The sequence below is a fragment of the Sinocyclocheilus grahami genome, unplaced genomic scaffold (assembly GCF_001515645.1).
Source record: "Sinocyclocheilus grahami isolate Dianchi unplaced genomic scaffold, SAMN03320097.WGS_v1.1 scaffold270.1, whole genome shotgun sequence".
NCBI lineage: Eukaryota > Metazoa > Chordata > Actinopteri > Cypriniformes > Cyprinidae > Sinocyclocheilus > Sinocyclocheilus grahami.
In genome coordinates, this window is record NW_015505449.1 from 1368613 (window position 1) to 1395605 (window position 26993).

The following is a 26993-nucleotide window of genomic DNA, read 5'->3' on the forward strand; positions in this document are numbered from 1 at the left end:
ATGAAGAAACAAACTCATCTACATCTTGGATGTCCTATTTTCAGCAAATTTTCATGTTTGGGTGAACTATTCTTCTAATAGTCATACTAATTAGTATTAGTTTAAAATGTGTTTATAATTGCTTATTATACAGTGCATAATAAATCTAATGAGATATAATTTCTTTCACTTGATAAACTATTAACAATAATGATGATAATAATAACAAACAACTGAACATCTTTACATCAACTCATCATTTCAGTTACCCAGAAAAGCAACTGATATACAGCTTTGAAATATCTGACCACTGGAAGGGTCCAAGAGCGTCTAATAAATATATACATTAAACATAACATAGGATTTAGCAAAATGATGGCAAAGTACACTCTCAAAATAGTCAAATATTGATTATTCAGTCATTAAAGGGGTCATATGATGCGATTTCTATTTTTCCTTTTCTTTAGTGTGTTATGTAGCTATTTGTGCATGTATAAGATCTGCAGAGTTACAAAGCTCAAAGTCTCCCACAAAAGGATTTATTCTATCTAAAAGAGAAGGCTGATCCAGATCGCACTAAAACGTCTCATTCAAACACGCCCCCACATATCTACGTCACGATGTGGAAATATTTGCGTAATGCTGCCCAACTGTTCACGCAAAGAAAGGCGGCGTGGTTTCAGGAACTGCAGTAGTGTTGATGCAGCCATGTCAGGGAGACGCTGTGTGATTCAGTGCGAAAGCAAAAGCACTTTATTTGGCCTTCCGAAAGTAGATGCAATTAGGAATCATTGGTTAAGATTTATTTACAACAGAACAGCACAACCCAGATGTTTAAATTTGTGCAACGCATTTTATGGATGAGTTTTGTGAACCTAGGAGAGTAGCCTACAAGGCTGGCTGTGCAAAGGCTATTTCTAAAAAAAAAGGGTCAATTCCGACTTTGCTATGACAATCTGGCGCTTATTCTGAATCAGCTAAGTATGTAAGTATGTTTCTTAATAGTTTAAGTATTTGCTACTGAGTGTTCAAATGCGGAGTTTTGCGCCGTGTAGAGTATCGCGTTGTGTGTGTGTGTGTGTGTGTGTGGTAGCCTACAAGGCTGGCTGTGCAAAGGCTATTTCTAAAAAAAAGGGTCAATTCCGACTTTGCTATGACAATCTGGCGCTTATTCTGAATCAGCTAAGTATGTAAGTATGTTTCTTAATAGTTTAAGTATTTGCTACAGAGTGTTCAAATGCGTCATTTTGCGCCGTGTAGAGTATCGCGTCGTGTGTGTGTGTGTGTGTGTGTGAGAGAGAGACAGGGTCACATCACAGTGGAGTCAGCTTTCTTAATGGCGGCTTGTGTACTGCAAACACATACGAGCATCATCACTGTGTCTGTCACGAGACTCTGGTCCCCTTTCAGGCTTGGTAAAACTAAGGACATTATTTACTGTCTTTACATTTATGTTGAAAGCTGAAGCTCGCAATTATGGAAAGGGGCGTTACATTTCCGACGCGTGCTTGTGGTGTTCGGCCAATCACAATGCACTGGGTCAGCTGGCCAATCAGAGCAGACTGTGCTTGTCGGAAGGAGGGGCTTTGTAAAAAACGACGCGTTTGAGAAAGGCGGGGTATAGAGGACCTACAATAATGTACAGTATTTGAAAAAGAATGTGTTTTTTGAACATTAAAGCATGTCAACATATTCGGTTACACCAAATACACAAAATAATGATCTTTAAAATAGCATCATATGACACCTTTAATCCATATCTTCACAGAGTTTAATTATTTATAGCTAGATTAATTTTGTGGCATATCGCTTTTTACTTTCTATAACAGATCCTCTTTATAATCATTACAATTAAGTCCTTATTATCATCGGAAAATTGAAAGTATTTCAGAGAATGAAACTGTAAATCTGTTAAATAGCTGTTTCCTAGTCTGCAAACAGAGGAATTAAAGCAATCCGTTTTGACCTAACATCTTTGTTCCCCAGTGGAAAGTCAACAAATCCATTTATTTGATCGATGTGCTCCTGCCTCCCTCCACGACTGCAGCGAGTATTTATTTGGATAGAGTTTTGTACAACAAATAACACTGAAATAGATCTGTTACAAGTTGTATGCGAACACTACTTTATCTAAAATAACAAAGTGTTTCAACAGCGGCATTTAAAGCAATACTTACCTCTTCATTTGAAGTCTTGAAATCCATGTGCTAAGGTCAGAGAAACAGCCCTTAGAGAGCAAACATGAAAAAGAAAACCGATCATAATGTAATGAGAACAAGTTGCATTAGCTCAAGCTAAACGTTACTGGCCTTCAATGATAAATGGTGTTTGCAATGAAAGTTGCATATGTTGCAAAGAAAAGAAAAAATCATTATAGATAAATGAAAATGCATTCGAAATTAATCATTGGTTTGTTCATGCAGTGCGAGAGAAATACACAACTTTGCCTTGCGTGAAAGCGCATTTGGATGTGCAGAAATGTAATCAAAACTCTTCACAGCAAATTTGTTTTGACAAATAACAACAGCATCTGGACGTGCAAAGCCAAAGAGGAGGATTCACTTTGATATTGGGTGTAAAAAGCTTTTTCTAAAACTCCTAAAAGTGTTACATTTTTATTTTGTCACTCCTTTGCTAACATGCGGGTGGGAGAAAAGATTAACCAACCAGAAAGCAATAACCATTTCTGAATACGAATGCAAATGTGGCATTTCAAGTTGCTCGGAGGCCTACTAAATAATTCAGTGAGCGTTATTGTCAAACAATATATCAGCCTGTTTGAGATGGTTTCTGAACATGTACAGCAATTTCTGGTTTGCTGTACACGGTCTGCTTGAACGCTTCATTGTGCAATAAGAATATGGCATTCAAACAAACCCTATGGTCAAGGCTGGTGCTAATGTTATTAAACCAACAAGTGATAATAATATCTTTGTTATGGATGTCAAACCACGTTGAATTGCATCTCTAAAGTTCAGGATAATAATTGAATCATACTAATAATAACATAGTGTTGTCTTCTGAACGACACAGAAGGCTGAATCTTTCAAAAACACATCTAGATCACATTTGATCATAAAAAATATAAATATTTCCTTTGATTTTGGGATTAAATATGACTCAGACATGCTGTTTGTGAGATTCAACCAGCAACACATTTTCTGGTACACAATGATTTGTACTGGATGAATAAATCACTGGAGGCATTTCCTGCTGTGTTATTCCAGTGCTATTTTATAAACGTCTTAATAATTCATATTGCAAAAAGAATCACACAGCAGTAGCTGACCACAGTGCTGTTGTTGTTTAGAATTAAAGTGCTGCTTAGAAGTACTAGTGAGTGCTAGGATTAAAACCGTCCTGAAGATTGCTTCACAGAGAAATCACTTCTGCTATTCCATCTCCCAGAGTAGCTCAAATTAAAATCACAACCAGCGGAGCACATTTAATCAGAACAATCTCATAATTTGCACAGTCTGAATCCACTCAGCGGGGCAAGTATGGAGGGATTACAGCTCTATCTGGCAGTTTTCTGTGGAAGCTTGCTTCTGCATGGGATAAACAAAAATGTAACGTAATTGCGACAATTGTTTATATCACAATTTAGAGTTCACATCTAACAATTCCGTTTTTTTTCCTGCCACATAATAAATGTGCTTTTTATCTCACAATTCTGTCTTTTTTCTCTCAATTGCAAGTTTATATCTTGCAATTCTGACATTTCTTCACAGAATTGCGAGTTTATAGCTCAAAAATCGGACTTATTTTTCTCAGAATTCTGAGTTTATATCTCGCAATTGCATTTTTTTTTGTTTCTGACACGGAATAAAAAATTAAAACTGTGACTTTTCATCTCACAATTCCGACTTTTTTCTTGCAATTACAAGTTTATATCTCACAATTCTGACTTTTCTAATCACAATTGGAAGTTTATATAAAATTGCAAGTTTATAAGTTTATCGCGCAGTTATGAGTTTGTATGTAACAATTCTGAGCTAATATGTCTTAAATCGGAGTTTACACCTCACAATTCTATTGTTTTTGTATCGGCTCACAATTTTGACTTTTTTCTCGCAAACTCAGTTTAAGAATACTGAGTTTATATCTCGCAATTGCCTTTTTTTGTTTCCGCCACGTAATAAAACATAAAAAAGTTAACTGCGACTTTTTATCTCACAATTATGACTTTTATTCTTGCAATTGCAAGTTTATATCTTGCAATTCCGACTTTTCTTCTCAGAATTGAGAGTTTGTATCTAAAATTCTGATTTTATATTTCACAATTCTAATTTTAAATCTCGCAATTTTTACTTATTTTCTCAGAATTTTGAGTTTATATCTCGCAACTGCATATTTTTTTTTGTTTCCACCACAGAATACAAAATAAAAAAGGTAACTGTGACTTGATTGTGATCTCACAATTCCAACTTTTTTTCTCGCAATTACAAATTTATATCTCACAATTCAGATTTTTCGAATCAGAATTGCAATTTCACATCGCACAATTCTGAGTTTATATCTCGCACGACTTATTTTTTCAGAATTCTGAATTTTTATGAATTCAGTCAGAATTAAAAAAAAATTCTATCTCACAATTCTGACTTTTTTCCTCAGAATTACACTTGTATATCTCAGAAATGCAAGGGAAAACATCAGAATTGTGAGATAAAATGTTGCAATTACATTTTTTTATTATTATTTTAAAATCTAGTGGCAGAAACAAGCTTCCATGGTTTGCACTATATTTTGTCGGTATTCCGAACGCAAGGACAGCCTTGCTATTTTTCCCCACTTTAATCAGCATGTTTTTGCTCTGAGACTGCTTGAATGGTCAAATGTTGGAACATTTCTCCATAAGTGGCATGTGGCATAAGATACCTTCATAAGCGAGATATACTGGCAAGCCCTTGGATTCCAAATTCCCCATTATATATCAAAAATTTATTACTCTAAGTAAATTATTTGAATTATTATTTTTTCTTTCATATTATTTCTCACGTTACAATAGTAAGAGTGGGAACCTATGCTTAACTGTGATGAAAATAAAGTCACAAAGCTTGTCCAAATAATGGACTTAGTTTTGTTAATGCAAAATATAATTTCATATTTTTTTCTATAACCCAGAATCATGAGATACTCCTTTAAACACTAGCACTTTGTATTTTATAAAACTATTACCATGTATTATTACAGTACTGGTTTATTAAAAACAACACCATATGCTGTACTGCAAAAAAAAAAATCAATACCAAGGTCATTCGTATACATTCAGAGCTCATTAAATTGCAATTGCAGAGGCTTGTCAATTTCACATCGCACAATTCTGAGTTTATATCTCGCACGACTTATTTTTTCAGAATTCTGAGTTTTTATGAATTCAGTCAGAATAAAAAAAAAATTCTATCTCACAATTCTGACTTTTTTCCTCAGAATTACACTTGTATATCTCAGAAATGCAAGGGAAAACATCAGAATTGTGAGATAAAATGTTGCAATTACATTTTTTTATTATTATTTTAAAATCTAGTGGCAGAAACAAGCTTCCATGGTTTGCACTATATTTTGTCGGTATTCCGAACGCAAGGACAGCCTTGCTATTTTTCCCCACTTTAATCAGCATGTTTTTGCTCTGAGACTGCTTGAATGGTCAAATGTTGGAACATTTCTCCATAAGTGGCATGTGGCATAAGATACCTTCATAAGCGAGATATACTGGCAAGCCCTTGGATTCCAAATTCCCCATTATATATCAAAAATTTACAAAAAGCCATCTCAGTGATGAACCTTGTCCTCACATGGAGTGCACTTAAGAGGAAATAGCAATCTGAGGCTCATAACGGAGAGGATATGTGTCTCCAAAGCAGCAATGGTGAGTACCTCTTGAGTGCCATCTGTCAAAATGAGCTTCATGCCCCTTTAAAACCTCTGAGCTGGAGGAGACGTCACGGATCGCTCAGAATTTCCACCACGGATCGATTCCAGCTAAGAAAGTCCTGGCAGAATACACAAGGCCTTCAGACAGCAGCTTTATGAATAATTCATTGGCGTGGCAAGAACGAGTGTTCCCTAATAAACATCTCTATGAGGTCTACAGGTCTTTCCACTCACGTGCCATCTGCAGCTTCCTTCATACAGGCCGAGAAAAGCCAATAAGTTTAACGTGTGGCTAATGAAATCACTCTCATTGTCATCTATCAAAGACATGGCAGAGGAATGCGCAGAAGGACGCTCAATAGTTTATTATAATGCAGAACATTTAAAAAATATTCATTATGATTTTATTGATTCGATGCAGCTCGAATCTGTTTTCATAGTGGCCTAAGGCAGTCACTAAAGCACTTTTTGGCTATAGAATCTAATAAACCAACATAACATGTCACAAACAATGACAAAAGACACAGAATATGCTAGCTGATGAAATTAGTTTCTTCACGAATAAGAAACTTTTAGCGCTCTAATAAAGCCATAACAATGTCGCAAAACAGGTCATTTTTCACCTCAAAAAAAATGTAGGATATTTTGCTTTGTGACATTACAAAGCACATTTCTCCCTAAATTCGCATTACCATAATGCATTCAGACATTCTAATTTCATTTATTTTGAAATTTGTATTTTTTTAATGGTAATTCTCATTAGATTATAAAAGTAATCATTTTTAATCATTTCATTTGTAAAGAATAGTTTATTAGAATGTCGATTGTTTTAAAAAAAACATTCTATAGCTTTTTTTATTAATTCAATGAAGCTTGAATCTGCTTTCATAGTGGCCTAAGGCAGTCTCCGAGGCACTTTTTGGCAATAGAAACGAATAAATAAAAAATGACACCACAAAAAATCATAAAAGACACAGTATAACATAAAACTAGAAACATAAGGTTTGTTTTAAAAATTACCCAAATAAAAAACTTTTAGCACCCTAATAAAGTCATAACAATGTCACAAAACATGTTTAAGTCATATTCACCCCAAAAAATTAGGACATATTGCATTGTGACATTATGAAGCACATAAATTCTAATTACCGTAATGCATTCAGTAATTCTTATTATGTTTAATGGTGATTCTCATTATATTCTTATTACTCTAAGTAAATTATTTGAATTATTATTTTTTCTTTCATATTATTTCTCACGTTACAATAGTAAGAGTGGGAACCTATGCTTAACTGTGATGAAAATAAAGTCACAAAGCTTGTCCAAATAATGGACTTAGTTTTGTTAATGCAAAATATAATTTCATATTTTTTTCTATAACCCAGAATCATGAGATACTCCTTTAAACACTAGCACTTTGTATTTTATAAAACTATTACCATGTATTATTACAGTACTGGTTTATTAAAAACAACACCATATGCTGTACTGCAAAAAAAAAAATCAATACCAAGGTCATTCGTATACATTCAGAGCTCATTAAATTGCAATTGCAGAGGCTTGCGAGCAAAAATAGAAATGTTGTCGGGTGTTCTTCACCGTGACTACATAATTTACTATGTGTTGTTTCTATGCTTTGCTTTCTCTCAGTAACATGCCTGGCATTCAGTTCATATACAGTTTCACACTGACTCACTCGCTTTGCCGTTCTGTGAAAATGAGATGTGATTTGCATGCTAACAGGCCAGTGCAGTGCGGGGTTTTTTTTCATCCGCAACATTATTTTAATACAGGCACCTCATCGATTTGCTGTCTCGCAACAATTCTTTGAGCCTTCTGGGAGATGTCGCTAACAATTCCTGACGTTTCCTGCATTGCAATGTCCATAGTGAAACACAGCGTTCCTCTCGTTAGTACAAGAAATAGAGCTTAATATGTTGTCTAATATCATGACAGCAAATTTTAATTTGGCTAAGATGTTCTTAAAGGAACAGTCCACTCAAAATTTTAATTCCAAATCACTGTCACTGTCAGCGAAACACCAAAGGAGATGCTGACACTGCTCTTTTGCACCCAACAAACAGTTATAGTGGCTGTCAAGCTTCAATAAGGACAAAAAAGCACCATAAAAATCCCATAAAGTAGCAACTGTAGCACTCAAAACTCGGAAGAATGAAAGTCATGCCGGTTTGGAATGACACAAGGGTGAGTATATGATGACAGATTGTTCGTTTTTTTGATGAACTATTCCTTTAAGATCACCTACTCAGCAAAGGAGTCGATTTGTCAAGCTCCAGCTAGAGGCCTGGGTATTTTCAGCTTACCTCCAGGGAAAGATCTTCAGCACAGCACAGCATGGAGGTCAAGCCATGGGGAAGGAGGCAGGGGAGTCTTTGCAGGCGCTGGTTAAAGGCTGATGTTTTTCTTTTCTTCCTTTCTTTATTACAAGGTTTTGGCCCTCAGGCCCAGCCAGAGTCCTACAGCTGCTGGAGTAAAACAAAGAATTAGTAAGGTACAGCGGTACAACCAATCGATTAGCAAGTTTGATTCAGTTAACTAGATTTTTTCTTTAATATATTTTTGCACTTTTTAGCATTCAAACTTGAATTAGCATGCAGGCAGCATGCTGCGCTTTCACCATTAAGGCAGTTTGCACAGTAAAAGCTTCTCTAAAAAGTCGTTTCTTTAATTTTATCTCCTGCTGCTACAGAGTGTCATTTTTAAAATGCCCCACCATGAACGCCGTATCAAGTTAAAAACAGAAAAATCAAGGCATTCTGTTTCATTCAAAGTAAGTCATCTGTCAAGCTGGGTTTTCCCCCCCCGAATTTAGCTGAGTTGGTCTGATTTCAGATGGAGGTCTGTTAGTTAATGCAACTAAATAAATGCAACTAACCATATAATCTTGCAATTAGTATAATAAAATTAATAGGCTTCAACTTTTAAAGCAATAGAAAACAACAAAAATGAAGTTCTGTCATCATTTACTCCCCTTCATGTCATTTCTTTCTGCTTCTACATTAAATAAGATGTTTAACAGAATGCTTTATGACCCTTCGGTATCTTATAAGTGCTTAACGCCATATGATACCTTTGCCTTTGTGAAATGTAAGTTATTCACTGAAAATATTCCATTGCTTGATAGCTGTGGTAACGATTCACTTTCATTGTACAGTAAAGAGCGAAAAATTCTGCTATGTATAACTCCTTTTGTGCTACATGGAAGAAAGCTATTGAAACGGTTTCAAAAGACACGAGGGGGAATAAATGATAGTGAAACTTTCATTTTTTAGTTAAACTATTTCACTTAAATAGAGAAGAAAATGCTTTTTAAAAGCTTTGCATTCAATCAAATAATTTGGCACAAACTCGTCCAGCTAGTGATAATTAATATTAATGTATTTGTAAACGCATTCATAAATAAATTGATTAATATTAATATACATATAATATCAATAATGTTAGTATAAACACTACTCACATCAACACCAATAGTTATTGCTTTTAATACTTTTATATTATAATTTTGCAATATACATTTTACAATTTTATATTATATTAATACTGTTTTATATTTATATAATACTAGTACTATAAATTCAAATAAATCATGAACATTTCCAGTGTTTGTTGCAGTTTAAAACAGCTGCTCTATAAGATATTTTGGCCTCTTTATGTGAAAATGAACAAATCCGAAAATACTTGGTTAGTAATGTATTGCTGCTGTCTAGAGAACACATCAATCCCCCAGTTGTAATGGTTTTAGCTTTTCTTCAGGACTTTGAAAAGAAATATTGAATTCTGGTAATTGCATTTAGTGGCTAACATTGACAGCAAAACAATCTAAAGCACTTGACATCTCCTCCATTGTGAGCCTCGTCTTTTTCTTCCTCGTTCTCTGAGAGAGAGATCCGAACACACAAAGCACACAGTCAATACGGTTCAATGAAAACAGCGGCCTTCCAACAACATGACCCGCCTTTAGATTCATAATGTTAGTGCATGATTGCTTCCAAACTATTCAGCTCTGAGACAGTTTGCTAGTTTACGAGCATTATCTGTAGGAATAGCACAAGCATTAAACTATTACATCTGAAAACATTCGGTTAAGAAGCCATGGATGAGCTCCAAAAAAAGTAACAAGACATACTGTATGTTTTGTAAATTGCCTACTGCATTAACTCAGTCTTGGAGTTTGCAGAGGTTTATTTCAACAGAACATAATGCAATGAGATCTCCCATCCTGAAGCTAATTCATCCATGGTCGTTCTGTGCACGTTTCTACATGCTGAGTGAGCTCTACTTCACACATTTAATTTCACAACCCCATGATTTCTGAAATGTCTAAAATAAAACCATTAATTGTCATTGTTCAAACTGCATTATGCATGGCTGACTCATATTTTGCTTCATATATGTGTGTGCCATTACAAAGGCCATTTATTAACTCTAAATGTGGGCAACAGAACATCTCGGCATGTCTTCATCCATTAGTGAACTATCCTGGCCGACTAACCTTCTGCGTTTTTCGCTGGCTGACATCTTTAACCTTTTCTTTGATAAAATGCTGCAATTGTAACTATAACTTGGCTGTTGCTGTAAAACAGTTTATTGTGGTCTCCACCGGTCACAGTGGACTGGGAGCTCATGTACTTATCACCATCATAATGGCCAGAGCGTTGGACCGCCACAAAAGCTATTCATTTCTGCGAGACCCTGGTGCAACAGCAACTCAAAGGGTTTAAATTTTTTACTGAGCAACTAAGATCCAGACGAAATTACAGAAAAACGTTCTGGCAGTAACCGTGGAACTGTATTCAGGGCTCAACAGTGCAAGCGTTTCACTCACATTTGAGACTATAAATAGACGTGTATTGTAAAACATATTGAGAAGCATGTGCGCGAGTTCTTAAAGGGATAGTTCACCCAAAAATGAAAGTTCTGTCATCATTTACTCACCTACATGTTGCTATGAACCTGTATGAGTTTCTTTCTGCTGTTGAATGCAATGGAAGATATTTTGAAGAATGTTGGGAACCAAACAGTTACCGGTAGCCATTGACTTCCGTAATATTTTTTTCCATACTATGGAAGTCAATGGGTTCTGTCAACTGTTTGGTTACCAACATTCTTCAGAATGTTTTCTTTTGTGTTCAGCAGAAGGACGAAACTCATACAGGTTTGGAACAACTTGACGGTGAGTAAATGATGATAGAACTTTCATTTTTGGGTGAACTATCCCTTTAAAGAGACTTTGAAGTCCAAAAAAGTGCATCCATCCATCATAAAAAGTGCTCCACATGGCTCCGGCATTCTGAAACAAAGCAGTGTGTTTTTATAAGAAAAACATCCATATTTAAAACTTTATAAACCAGAATCTCTAGCTTCCGCTAACTGTCTTTCAGTTTAAAAAATTCAGTTGAATTTAGAATTTTGAAATTTAAGGTCATAAATTTTTATGATGTTTTATGATTTAAGGTCATAAATATCTTAAATAGTATAACAAATGTCATCATTTCAGGAGGTCTTACATTTTGAGAATAGAAAATCAGGAATCCCAATACAACCTAATGTGATTATTAACGCTATGATTTAACTAAATAAATATGATCACTGCATGTCTCAAAGTAAAAACATTGCTCTGTTGCGCGTTTTATAGTCTTGGTTTCAGAGCAGTTCGCAAACGATGTATACCGTGCATTTATGCCAATATATTATTTATGATTAATGAATATGACAATGTTTACTTTATGGTGTTTATATTGTTATAACATGCAATAGCTAAGCATAGAAATTTCAAAATAAGAGTCCCTGTGTATTTTTGGCTTGTTTATAATTAAAAGTCCTGCATTATGCATTAAATTTCCCCCTAATTATTAAACTGTATTGGGCATTTAATTCAACATAAACTGAGCCCCTGTCTGGGCTGCTAGTATAATAATTGTGCCAATACTTTTACTAGTAACAGCACAATAATTTGTTTATTACAGTATATATAGTTTATACAGTTTAAGGCATGCCTTTAAATAATTACATAATTATTAAATACAGTTTGAAGCAGAAATATTTAAAAACCTAGTGTACTTTTTGTATTTGAATAAATTCATTTTTGCTTGTAAATGTCTCTTTGTATTATTTTTAAAGGAACCATTATTTGATCGATTTTCATTGCAGTTTTTAATGCGCTCCTAAATATTGAAACTTATTTCAACACATGTGCTCCATGGGAAAATTGAAAGCATCAAGCGCTGGTATTTGATAAATGCAACTGCACATAAAAACACACTGCGATATAAACCTTGCTGGCATGAGGAGCTGACTAACCATATGCAGTTAATGTTTCCTTTAGGAATGAATCTAATCTTCCCACGAACACCCGCATACACTCAGAAACAAGAAGTCAAACGTTTGGCTCGCCACGCTGCTGTCTGTGATGCTGATGCCCTATCAAGGTCGATGTTTTTCACCGGGTTTCTCTCAAGCAGGTGAGTGAACATGCTCCCATGAGATGTAAGCCAGAAAACTACATTTTATCTGTGTATTTCACAGCCAAGACACAGAGAGAGCAAACACACTCACACTGCTCTGGGCACTGGGCATTTCCACTGCCTGGAAATGAGGCAAAACCACCACTGCTGTGTCATGGTTCAAAGTGATTTTTAGTGTTTGTTCAAATAACACGGTTGTTTTCTATTCGATATTATGCATAAAATGAGCTTATATTGGCTAAATTATATTGCTAGATGTATTCACATTGCTTTATTTCAGCAAGCAACCAATACAATAAATGATCTGAAGCTTATATTTACTATTAGAAGAGTCTGTTTTATGTTGCACCATCTCACAGCAACAAAAGTAATGCTTTTTAGTTTTTTAGCTTGCACTTCTAAACAAAAACATCACTTATAACAAAAAATACTACCATGTTTTTTGGGCATGATCCATGTTATTCTTTGAACTATTATGTAAATGCATGGTACATTAATATGGTAATCAGTCAGTTGCATGGAATATATATATCATTACCAGAAAATTACAAATGATTCCTTTAATGTTCCAATTTGTTCTAGATGGAAATGAGATTAATCGGAGAGCAAACAGAGACTTTTATGAGCAAATTTCATGCTTGCCCAACAATGTCTCAAATGTGCCAGATTAAGTTAAATTAAAAAATAAAAATAAATTCAAAGTCAAAGATCTCAATAAAATCTGTCTAATATATTCCCATCTATAATATAATATTTAATTATATAAGCATTTCTGATTTAGAAGTCATTTCTGACTTTCTTGACTTAGAAGTCAATTACATCTAAAACAAAATTATTCAAGATATAACACTATACTCTTACTGTATCAATGATTGTCTCATTTGTTTCTTTCATTAATATATACATGTATATATCATTACCAGAATTGTTTTTAATTACAAATGTGATCGCTTTAATATCTCAATTTGTTCTCATAGATATTACATTATATATATTTGTGTGTGTGTGTGTGATTTTTTAATTGTCTAATATAATAACATGTATAATATAATATTTAATGATATAATATGAGCATTTCTCACCAGTTACCTCTAAGACATAATTATTTGAGCGATCATATATCAACGTTAATTCTATAACGTTATACTCCTACTGTATCAATATTTTTTCCATTTGTTTATTTCATAGATATATATGTCATATGTATATATCATTACCACGATTTTTTTCTCTTTAGTATCTCATTTTGTTCTCATAGATGGAAACAAGATTAATTGGAGAGCAAATAGACATTTATGAGCAAATTTCATGTCCATTTATTCTTTTGAGCAAAAGAGCCCAACAATGTCTCAAACTGTGCTCACATTTGCCAAGATACCTGCAATTAAAATTAAGTTCAATTTAAAAAATAAATTACTTTTTAAATATATATATTTTTAAATATCTAATCATATTTATAAAATAATATTTACTAATATAAAATAAATACATCCAATTTCTGCCTTTCCTAAGAAGTTTTAGGAGAAACATCTGAGACAATGTTAACTGAGAGTTTCAGTAAGTCTCAAAATTTATGAAAGAGCAACCAAAGTCTGAAAACTACAATAATCAAGTAACTCTTTCGTCTATGAATACAATGTAACAAGATTCCACCACGTAAGATTAGCAAAAGACATAAACACATATTTGAGGATCTCATTTCAAGTAATGATAGAAATGTCATATTGACTCAGATCTGCTAGGTCTGATCAAGTGTTTCTCAACTTTCTTGACACTGTTGCTCTGTTGAACATGCTTAGTTCAAGCAATGCAAAGGTCACTGCAGAGAGCCTGGACACGGCATTGTGCTTGATTTAAGTTTGATCCCAGCTTCATCCCTTTGCATTATCCTGCTCTGACATCTCATTGCCAAAAGCAACCCTTTCCTGCCCGCTGGGCGGGTGTCTGTTTAGCCCTCATTAGTTAATACACTGGCGAGACCCGCTGGCCTACATCACCACACCAAACCACATCGACACAGAGGCAACAATGGGAATGAGGCTCGGTAAATTAGCAAATGGCAGATTTATAGACTCAAGTCCTGACCTCTCTCTCCATGATGGATGACTTTTGGCGAGGCCATGCTTGAAAGCACTGTGGAGGTGCCAGAAGAAACCTAATGTACACATGAGACTCATTACACCAACAAAGATGGGTAATTACTGCCGCTGTCAGACCGAGCCGTACCGTTTATTCAAGACCAAGACTAAGTTTGGTTTGTTTATGAGTTAACGTTAGCAGTCTCTCTCTTCAATTGTCAGCGAGACCAGCCCATTAAAAACACAATAAATTAGCTGTGTTGACATGAGACTAACTGGCACACATTAGTAAACATGATGAGCGCCGCTGAGGCGGATAAATCGCGTTTCTGATGACAATCAAGATTAATATTTATGCATGGACCTAATTTTGTTAGGAATGCAACAACTGACACAGAATTGAGAATATGAAATCTTATAGAAACACTAGCAAAAAATACCATGTTTTTAAGCATGCATAGCGTAATAACGTGATACTTCAATGTGTGATCATTCTAAGAGCTGCACGAGTAATCTTATGCTCTACCAACGTAAACAAACATGGCCACGTCTTTGGTAGTAATTAAACACTTAGCGAATTTTATCAATGATAAAACGTTCATTATAAATGTTTAAAAATAGTTTAACTGATACAACAGTGCAACAACTCCGGGACTTTTCGCTGTTTGTCATTGCACAGTCGGAACAATACTGGTGTGAAGTTTTCAGTGACTCTTTCTTTCTTTTACATTTTTACGCCACTAGGTAGCGACAAGTGACTGTCTTTATTAGTCGTTTGAATCATTCATTCAACCGATTCGTTTAAAACACTGATTCATTCAGGAACAAAACAGGGCTGCGTTGTCTAATGTTGTCTCTAGCGCACTACGAAGACTCTAAAGGTATGTCTTAACTAAAGGTATACCTGTTCTAGGCGTGTTCCCCGAACTATACCTTAGGAGGCTGCTTAAAGTCACCATGAAATCAAAATTGAAAATTCTTATTTTTTAATGGAATATTGTAGTGTTTATTATAAATAATTTATCCGTGTACTTCATTATTGTTTTAAAATTCATGTGCCCTCGTAATCTTTAATCAAAAACGTTAAACTCCCCTCCCCCTCAAAACGACTCATCTTCTCTTCAGGTCACGAGCTATGGCGCAAGGGCGGATCAAGTGATGTGAGGGGTAAACGCTGGGATAAACCACAGGGGGAAAAGCTGAAGCTGATGCGTCACTTTATAGCACTGACACCAGTCATGAGGGAGTACGTTACCCCTAAACATTGAAAAGATATTAGGATATTACGACAACATTACTTTTAGGACATGGCAAACACATTTTTTTCATGAATATGACTTAACCTGATGGAGGACGCGCTCAGTCAATCAGGCAGTATCTCTCTCTCTCTTTCTTGCGCGGGCACGCTGTTTAGGCATGTTTTATGCCGTTGATCGTCGTCGTCATCCTTAATAAATAAAACATTTATTCATGCTTATATCATGCTATGCTGTGAATCCAGTGGAGAGAAATCCCCCACCACTAACTGCAAACTGGCATTCAGATCTGCCTCCATTTTGTTTGCAACGCCCCCCCTTCCAACAATGCAATCAATTCCCGAAGGACGAAATCTCATTTCAGATGCCGTTTCACTCGGATATACATCACAGTAGAGAAGAAAAGACAATCGCAACTTCCGTTTCATGCCGACTTTAAGATATACCTCCGTACATGCGACGTTACCAAGTGCTGTCCACGACAGTGGTGCTGAATTGGTTGATTTCGTTGCCTAGAGAATCGATTATTCATTCTATGCACGGGCTTCTTCAGTGCGTTATGTGAGAAAACGGTGTTCTTTATAAAAGAAGTGTTGATTTTAAATAAAGACACGGAACTCTTTCCTGTTAGAACACAACGAACTTGCATGAAATTTTACTTTCGATTTGCAACCAAGAAAGACCAAGAAAGAAAAATATATGCCCAGAGCACCTCCCAGTGGTCACAAAATAAAATACAAGGGAAACAAACCTACACGAGGCTGCTTAATATTTTAACAGCATTTAACAGAAGAGAGATGAAAAAAACCCCACCTTGGGTCTACACAAGTCCAACAGAAAAACATTCAGGTAAGAGTGCTCATTTACTACACAACCAGGGCTGACTGCCCAGCAGCTGCATCACATGTAGGTATAAATCACAAATTAATTTTATTGAATGAGCTACTCAATAAAAGTGCAGCATGGGAAACATATAATCAACAGCTAAGAGCCGCCAGCAGCTGAATTTCAGGGGTTGAGGGGGTAGCGCCGTCAAGTTTGTCTCTCTCTCTCTCTTTTTTTTAAATAATTTCTTTATCTTTATTTTTTTAAGAATTGCAGCTTAATTGAACACTGGGTGTATTACTTCAGAATTACTTTCGTATAGACTGAAATGTAAAGTATCAACAGTGATAAGGTATAGCTAAGACTGGTCCAGAACAACCTTACAAAAGTATGACTTACAGAAGTTATACCTAGCTAAGGACGTTTCAAGAAACACATATTAACGATAAGGTACAACTCAAGGCATAACTTAAGAATGACATAGCATTAAGAAGGTTTCGGGAAACACAGCCCTGATCTTTACATTCATTCAACCGATTTTTATGCGAGACGAGCGAAACAATTGATTGTTTTTTGAGTGAGTCAATACTGAGTGCGTTTACATGCACCTTCTTAATGAGATTATAATGAGATTTTGGCAATATTGTGATTTAACTTTACCTCGTGTAAACGCAATACTTTGATTTAAATTAGGGATGCACCGATATGAAAATTTTGGCCGATACCGATAACCGATTATTGGCGTACGCCGATTTTAATCGACCGATATGTTGGCCGATAAATCTATATCCAAATTGTTATATACTTTTTGAGAGCCTGATTACAAAAAAGGTCTCATCATTAAAAGCCACATCCCAAACACTTCAACATAAGCAGCCTAGTTTGAACGGTGTACGTTTTAAAAATATTTTTACTCTCCCATTACCAAATTTAGTCATAAAAAAGTCTTACAAATAAATAAAATAATGCATAAATAATGCAAACAAGTCACTGGACATCATTACACGTGTAAAGAATCAAAATGAATGCGCCATAGATCAATAAAACGGAATAGCCTCTGCACGGACAATAATTAAATGATTTTAATTACTAAACCATACTGTTGATGAAAATAATAAGAGAACAATACAAGTGGTTGTTGTTATTAATAATATATCAATGATTTTGAAAAAGTAACAAATTAATACCACTGTTTTAAATAGCAGCCGTTGAGCTGCGCGTGCTGAAGCTGAACCCCACCACTAACTGCAAACTGGCATTCAGATCTGCCTCCATTTTGTTTGCAACGCCCCACCTTCCAACGATGCAATCAATTCCCGAAGGACGAAATCTCATTTCAGATGCCGTTTCACTCGGATATACATCACAGTAGAGAAGAAAAGACAATCGCAACTTCCGTTTCATGCCGACTTTAAGATATACCTCCGTACATGCGACGTTACCAAGTGCTGTCCACGACAGTGGTGCTGAATTGGTTGATTTCGTTGCCTAGAGAATCGATTATTCATTCTATGCACGGGCTTCTTCAGTGCGTTATGTGAGAAAACGGTGTTCTTTATAAAAGAAGTGTTGATTTTAAATAAAGACACGGAACTCTTTCCTGTTAGAACACAACGAACTTGCATGAAATTTTACTTTCGATTTGCAACCAAGAAAGACCAAGAAAGAAAAATATATGCCCAGAGCACCTCCCAGTGGTCACAAAATAAAATACAAGGGAAACAAACCTACACGAGGCTGCTTAATATTTTAACAGCATTTAACAGAAGAGAGATGAAAAAAACCCCACCTTGGGTCTACACAAGTCCAACAGAAAAACATTCAGGTAAGAGTGCTCATTTACTACACAACCAGGGCTGACTGCCCAGCAGCCGCATCACATGTAGGTATAAATCACAAATTTATTTTATTGAATGAGCTACTCAATAAAAGCGCAGCATGGGAAACATATAATCAACAGCTAAGAGCCGCCAGCAGCTGAATTTCGGGGGTTGAGGGGGTAGCGCCGTCAAGTTTGTCTCTCTCTCTCTCTTTTTTTTAAATAATTTCTTTATCTTTATTTTTTTAAGAATTGCAGCTTAATTTAACACTGGGTGTATTACTTCAGAATTACTTTCGTATAGACTGAAATGTAAAGTATCAACAGTGATAAGGTATAGCTAAGACTGGTCCAGAACAACCTTACAAAAGTATGACTTACAGAAGTTATACCTAGCTAAGGACGTTTCAAGAAACACATATTAACGATAAGGTACAACTCAAGGCATAACTTAAGAATGACATAGCATTAAGAAGGTTTCGGGAAACACAGCCCTGATCTTTACATTCATTCAACCGATTTTTATGCGAGACGAGCGAAACAATTGATTGTTTTTTGAGTGAGTCAATACTGAGTGCGTTTACATGCACCTTCTTAATGAGATTATAATGAGATTTTGGCAATATTGTGATTTAACTTTACCTCGTGTAAACGCAATACTTTGATTTAAATAATGCGATTAAACTCATAATCGCAGCAAGCATAATCGTATTAACATAGGTGGCGTACGCCGATTTTAATCGAAATATGCAGGCATGTAAACACCTTAATCGCAGTATTGCCGCTCTGACCAAAGTGCGCATGTGCTTGTGACAGGAATGACCACAATTCTTAGCGAATAATAAGAATAATGGAAATTGCATGTAAATGGGAGTGAAGAGCTTTGCTCTTGACATGTAAACATCACAATGCGATTAAGTCCTTACTCTGATTATTGGAAATAATCGCATTATTCGTGCGCATGTAAACGTAGTCACTGAACCGATGATTCATTCACTTAACCAATGTTATTTCAGTTTTATTTATACCACTATGTTTATTATTATTTTGAATTTTAAAAAATGTTCTTTTAATTTTTAGCAATTGTTATGTGCTTTTGCCATTTTTATTACTTTTTTAATATTTCTATTTAGGTTTAATTTATTAATTTATATTTATTATTAATTTATACATGTATTTATTTAACACACATACTGTATCTCTTTTTACATTTCCTAGCACTTGTACGTAAGTTTAATTTATTAGTTTTAGTTCAACTTTATTTATTTATTTTTTATTTATTTCCATTTAGTAATTTTAGTTCTTCAATTTAAACTTATTTCAGTAAGTTGCCATGGCAACATTTCTAATTTTCATTTAATTTACGTTTTTAATCTAATATGTATATTTGACTTTATTTCAGTTAACAAAAATGTTTTTAAGTTTAAATGTTATTTTTACTTAACAATAATAATCATGTTCCAAACACTTGATTAGTTTTTTTATCAGTGAGTCATTAAAAAATGGTGTTTATGTAAATATATATATATATATATAAATATAAAACATTTTAGTTTTTTGTTTTGCTTAAGGTTTTGTAAATCACTGATCAAGCCGTCAAGCCTCAGGTAACAGAAAATTGTAAGTATATTTATATATGAATATACTATAAACTACAACAGGCAGTCATTGTGAATGTGACAGGTTCCATGGAACTAAAGAAATTCAAGAACACAGAGATAGAAATAAGTAGTTCACATCTCAGGTCCAGTGGACAGAGGCTGAAAAAACTCAATGAGGCTTGTTGCTAAAAACTGCCGTGCTGCCCTTGAATGCTGTACTTAACCCTCAGCTGCTCGAAAGATGCTGGAACTTAGCATCAGTGCAAGTGTGAATGAGAAAGCAAAGAGAGTTTATTATTCATGACCCATTACTTTATATTCTCACCACCTGGCCGCTCAATCCCAATGCACTGAAACCCCACACGGACGACGCTGAGCTTAATGACGATGGAAACAGTGAACGGCACCTCATTCCAAAACCAATCACGTCTCTAAAGGTGCTGCATCATTTTGAGGCATTCCAAGGGGTGGTTCTGTGTTTGTGGTAACACCCATTTTCAAGCCAATAAAATTCAAGGGTCAGGAATCAACTAAACAGCCACACAGCATGACAAAATGGGGTCTGTTCTGGAAACCAAGCAGTCTAACCTGCAAAACATGAAGTATCAGCCAAGAAACAAGGATCATCTGGCAACAAAAGGCTGAGCTTATTATTGTATGCGCTTGACAAGAATGAACAAGCATGACTGCTTGAAGCTATTGTTCACTTTAGACTTTGACCATCCTTGCATGCATGCAAACAAACTACATGCTCTGAAACAACCATATGCTCCATGACAATCTGCATCCAAATAAAGAAACACACATCCTTACACACTTTACGGCTCAGTGACAGTGTAGACACATACATAGATGAATATTTCAGGGGGGAAAAAAATGTTTTCTCTCATTTTTCACAATATGGATTATAGAGTTCTGCATTTTGTGTTTTTCTCCAGCATATTCCAACATCGCTATAGAGGAGAGCGGGGTAAGCTGTGTCACTTTTTACTTGACCTCTAGTCAAGCGGAAATTGGATTAAATGAATACACCTAATTATACTGCAGGATGTAAAATATATATTCAAAATTATAAATGTTCAAAAAAGTATGTGAAAATTGACATTTATATTGAAAATATAATCTTTACCATTTTATTTATTTACATTAAGTGTAATCCAATGCATATTCTAATTTGAATGTCTTATTGGTAACACTTTACAATAAGTTTTTGTTGTTGTTGTTGTTAGTTAATATGAACTAGCAATGAGCAGTACTTCTACAGCATTTATTAATCTTAGTTTATGTTAATTTCAACATTTACTAATACATTATTAAAACCAATGGACCTGAACTAAGATGACCTAACAACAATGAACAATTTATTTTATTAAAGGGGTCATATGATGCTTTTTTAAAGATCATTATTTTGTGTATTTGGTGTAACAGATTATGTTGACATGCTTTAATGTTCAAAAAACACATTATTTTTCAAATACTGTATATTATTGTAGGTCCTCTATGCCCCGCCTCTCTCAAACGCTTCGTTTTCAACTAAGCCCGCTCCTTCCGACAAGCGCAGTCTGCTCTGATTGGCCAGCTGACCCAGTATATTGTGATTGGCCGAACACCGCAAGCACGCGTCGGAAATGTAACTCCCTTTACCATAATCGCGAGCTTCATCTTTCAAAATAAATGTAAAGACAGTAAATAATGTCATTAGTTTTACCATCAGTTCAAGCCCGAAAGGGCAACAGAGTCGCGTGACAGACACAGTGATGCTGCAGTACATAAGCCGCGGTTAAGACAGCTGACATGCTATGATTTCTGACAGACCGTTCACTCTCCTGTGATGTGACCCTGTTCCCCTCTCACACGGTAACGTTTATTATTATTTATTAGCTCTAAAAAGGGGAATATTTATGACGAATCATAAATGGTTATGATTCATAATAAATATTTAGATTATATCTTCGAATTAACTGTAGCAGAATCAATATTACAATTATTTGATCTGTCCGTCCACCGAGCAGACAATATAATCATTTATCAATTCAAGGAATATTTATTTTCTCTATAAAATGCATTGCTGTTCTGTTGTAAGTAATCTTAAAGATTCCTAAATGCATCTACTTTCGGAAGGCCAAATAAAGTGCTTTTGCTTTCGCCTAGAAACACACAGCGTCTCCCTGACATGCTGCTTCAACACTAACTGCGGTTACTGAAACCACGCCTTCTTTCTTTGCGTGCACATTTGGGTGCATTATGCAAATATTTCCACATAGTGAGGTAGATATGTGGGGGCGTGTTAGAACGAGCCGTTTTAGGGGGGCATGGCAGAGTCTTAACTTTGATAAAGAATATCTCTTTGGTTTTGAGACTTTAGTCTTTGCAACTTCAGGGATCTTATCTATGCACAATCAGCTTGTAACACTCCAAAGAGAAAGGAAAACTTGAAATCGCATCATATGACCCCTTTAACTAACGTTAACAAAGATGAATAAATACTGTAACAAATGTATTGATTATTGTTAGTTAATGCATTAACTAATGTTAACTAATAGGACCTTATTGTAAAATGTTACCATCTTATTTTAATGCACATTATTCACATGTTCATAAACTAGCCAAAAAAAATATAGGAATGTAATGAAACAATTGTCAGTATTTTGCATTGTATTTGTAGTATTGGTCAAAAACTGTACATGTTTTAAACATGTTTATAATATTTAGATCTTTAGAAGTTTCTTTGAAATAAAATGCATTTTACCTGCAATGTAGAAAATGTAGTCGTGCAAAAAAAAAAGTTTCCGTATGTGCATCACTCAAACACAGTCAGCTGTGTATAACTGGCATTTTCTATCATATGACAAAGAATTATGCACAGTTTATCTGATTAATGGGGTGAAACCCCATTTTTACCCCACTCTTCCCAACACCACATGGCCAAAAGTGTGTGTGCATCCACACTCATACGTGCTTATTGAACATTTACATTCAAAACCATGCACATTAATAGTGAAATAGTCCTGTTTTTGCTGATGTAACATCTTCCACTCTTCTGAGAAAGCTTTTTATTAGATGCACACCTTCAAAGCCACTGCAGAAATGTTCAGGTATCAGTAATCCATGTTATTATGGATGCACTTTTAACCATGTTGTATAATCATAATAATGTTCATGCAAGACATTTTTGACTGACATACCAAGTGTTATATTCTATGCATTGAAAATTCTAATGGCAGTGTTGCATTAGAGCACACACGCCATTTATAATTTAGCCCGGAGTGCACCAGCGTCAAAGCGCACCATTATCATCATATCGCTCTTATACGCACCCCATCATTTTCATTGTTTCTGCGTTCTTTTAGCTTGTTCCACAGAAATCACTGCTGTTACAGAAGCCTCGCCATCTGTCCCATCACATTTTATGAGAAATGTCTGCTGGATGCTTCCGCTGCCTAATGGATCAAAAGAGCACTTGTCTGTTACTATTCAGGGTACCCTGGGTAATCTTCAATGCTGCCACCGCTGCGATTGCAAGTGAGACAAAACGATAAACCGTGCACTGCAGGCGTGAGCAAAGATTTGACTGGTCTCGGGGTGGTTCTCTAGTGGGTCTGAAACAGCTGCATGCACAAAGAAGAGCGCATGAAAGTATACTCTTAAAGGAATAGATCACCCAAAACTGAAAATTTGCTGAAACACTACTCACTCACAGGCCATCCAAGATGTAGATGAGATTTGGAAAAATTTTGCATTTCGTCACTTGCTCACCAATGGATCCTCTGTAGTGAATGGGTGCCGTCAGAATGAGAGTCCAAACAGCTGATAAACAAATCACAGTAATCCACAAGTAATCTACACCACTCCAGTCCATCAATTAATGTCTCGTGAAGAGAAAAGTTGCATGTTTGTAAGAAACAAATTAAAGGGATAGTTCACCCAAAAATTTAAATTACCCCATCATACTCACCCTCAAGGCATCCAAGGTGTATATGACTTTCTTCTTTCAGACAAAAGCTTGGAAGAGCCAGGACATTTTTTAATATAACTCTGATTGGATTCGTCTGAAAGAAGAAAGTCATATACACCTTGGATGCCTTGAGGGTGAGTAAATCATAGGGTAATTTTCATTTTTGGGTGAACTATCCCTTTAAGATCTATCCATTTTTTATCTTCAAACCGTTGCTTCTAGCTAAAACACGAGTCCTCTGTCCGTAATATTGCTTTCTCCAGTGAAAAATCATCTTGTCTTAATTAAGGAGAGAAATATGAATAGATCAAGCACCGTTTACAAGCAAAAACAGTCCAAAACTGTTCTAAACAAATTGGTATTTTGGCCAGAAGCAAGGATTTGAAGTTAAAAATGTCATACAAACTCACAGCTTTTCTCTTCACAAGATGTTAATTGATGGACTGGAGTTGTGTGAATTACTTGTGGAATATTGTGATGTTTTTATCAGCTGTTTGGACTCTCATTCTGACGGCACCCATTCACTGCAGAGGATCCATTGGTGAGCTAGTGATCATAAAGCTAAATATCTCCAAATCTGTTCCCATGAAGAAACAAACTCATCTACATCTTGGATGGCTTGAGAGTGCATAAATGTTCAGCAAATTTTAATTTCTGGATGAACTATTCCTTAAAAAATCTAAAGGTATAAAAACCTTTATGTTTGTCTGTAACAGATACATTAAGCATTAAATATTCATTAAAGGTATATGAATATTTATAGCATGCTCTCATTAGAATATAACCTTTATCACCTCAGAAATCATGTCTATGAATGTTTATAAAAACATAAACACTATTTCTAACTCTAAATCTGGTTTTGCTTCCTACTGTCTTGACAGAATAGCTCAAGAAAAAACTCAACTCCCTAATTACCTGTCAGCATATATTTTTTTCTGGTTGGGTTGAGAACTATATTTGAGAATTGTCCTTTTGTTTGCACTATACCAAACCATGAAACACAAGACAGGCTTAAGAAAGACATCTTTCTAGGTATGGAAAGCCACAAGACATTCACCAGGTGTCTGCAGTTCACATTCAGGTTGAGTCAACGACGCACACAACACAGTCACTCCTCCCTCGACACGGTGAACCATTATCACTATAGTTAAACAGTGTTTCGTGTTAATGAGGCACTATAGGGTGTATGTGCGTAATTAACAACCTGTCGTATATAACGCTGGCAAAACATTATGATAATGCTGGCCTGTTTATGTTGAAGAATGCAGGTGGCACTGTCTTCCTTCTAGTTACTTGCTTAGTAGAGCAAAAGAAATATGTATTTGATATAATGGATATGAATGTGAACACATGCAACACAAAGATGGATCGCAACGAAAAAGTTGACAGCTGACCGTCTGACACTTGGACACTTGTGGTGCTAAGTCAAGTCAGTTTTATGTCTACACTGCTTTCAGCATATTGTTTCAAAGCAGCTTTACACAAAAAATCTCTTTGGGAGATGTTTGCATGCCAGATATTAACAAGCTACATCATATTTACATGTTTATTTAAATGAATTATTCAATCACATTAAACTGAGGACAAATTGGGAGCTTGAGGGCATGCAAACCCGTAATTAAAAATGATGGGCGTCCCTGAAGACTCATCTTTGTCGGGCTGCCAGCCCAAGAACAATTTGATAGACAATGTTTCGCATAAGGATGAGAACAAGGATGTATGTGTTTTATTGCACCTGATGTGAATGGAAGATCTGACACAGCAAAACGTGCATAAGCAGGCTGTCCTTGTGCTCCAGCATCTCTAATGCAGCATCACAGCTTCATACACTCATTTGTGCTCTCAAGTTGAGGCAACAAAGCTTCGTTTTTAGATCATTTGGATGGGTGTTCAGTGAGATTCTGGATCTCACTCCTTCAGTTGTCAATCTCCATAATTAGATCTGTCTGAACGGTGACTAATCTGGTTAGAAACACTTATCAGAAAAGCTTGCCAAATAGACAAATGACGGGTCAGTTAAAATATGTACATTTATTGTATTGCATTAGATGGAAATCCCAGTACTGCTTGTCATAAAAGCTTACCTGATATTCAACTGGTGGTGATTTGGAATTGGTTCCACTCATTCAAGTTCACAATTCTTCCATCCCTCTTGCATTTGTCATCACTGTCTATGTGAAAACGAGTGATGATCAGCCTCCGGATCATAACGACCACTAATGCACAGTCTCCATCCGCAACCGCTTGGCAAAATCCTCCAAAGCGAGTCCTTTAAACTTGCTCTTAGTTTATATTCCCACAACAGGCGAGACACATCTGTCGTCTTGCTCTCCAGCATCCTCCGCAATCCGAGCCATGCAGCTTTCCATCTACATATCTTCTGCTGTCGCTAGGCATCCTGAGCAATAATAATGACCGGCTGAAAACCACAAGTAGCGGTGTCCGATTCGCGAGCGAACGGTTCTTTGAACCGGTTCTTCTGAATGATTCGATCGAGCCGAATCGCAAAGCGTGTGAAAGCGAAATCACTCGCATGTGGGAGAACTTTGGCTATATTCTGTACATAGCCAAAGTTGGCAATATATACTGTACACTGTCTTCTATTTTAAGTACTATTTTACACAGTCTTCTATTTTTACTATTTAAAAAAACATGACCTCATGATGTGATTTAGTAGCCTATGAGACGTACCGTTTTCAGTGGAAATAAATATGGTTCTTCAGTGCACCAGATAGGACACATGCAGTGCGCACACACAGAGTGAATGCAGGTAGCCGCCCTAAAATTGGGTCACTTTTTATCATTCATTAGTGAGTGATGTGACAAGTGGCCAAGTATGGTGACCCATACTGGCAATTAGTGCTCTGCATTTATCCCATCCAAAGTGCACACACACACAGCAGTGAACACACACACACACCGTAAACACACACCCGGAGCAGTGTGTGCATGTTGGAAGTTGTAAAAGCCATCTGAATATTGGAAATGTGCAAAACATAACGCATCATACTTCATAATGCAGAGTAGGCTATTTTTTCTAAACAGACTAGGCTACTACCATTCTTCATAGTATTGCATTATAGCAATAGTGTGCATTATATAGCAGAATCCAGCTTGC

The 26993-nt window shown here is 35.8% G+C and overlaps 1 protein-coding gene across 4 annotated transcripts in view; it reads right to left on the reverse strand.

The window, feature by feature from the left end:
• Nucleotides 1-26258, reverse strand: part of sntg1 (syntrophin, gamma 1) — a 58558-nt gene extending 32300 nt beyond the window's left edge. For 3 of the 4 annotated variants that reach the window (XM_016291330.1, XM_016291333.1, XM_016291329.1), the window contains exons 1-3: nt 25960-26258; nt 8178-8339; nt 2157-2186 (exon numbers count right to left, since the gene is read on the reverse strand). In XM_016291330.1, coding sequence (XP_016146816.1) covers nt 2157-2186; nt 8178-8210 — 63 coding nt within the window. In that variant the 5' untranslated portion in view covers nt 8211-8339; nt 25960-26258. Of the gene's footprint in view, nt 1-2156; nt 2207-8177; nt 8340-25959 lie in introns of all 4 variants that reach the window. The other variant, XM_016291332.1, reaches the window with a different exon arrangement.
• Nucleotides 26259-26993: the final 735 nt, after the last annotated feature.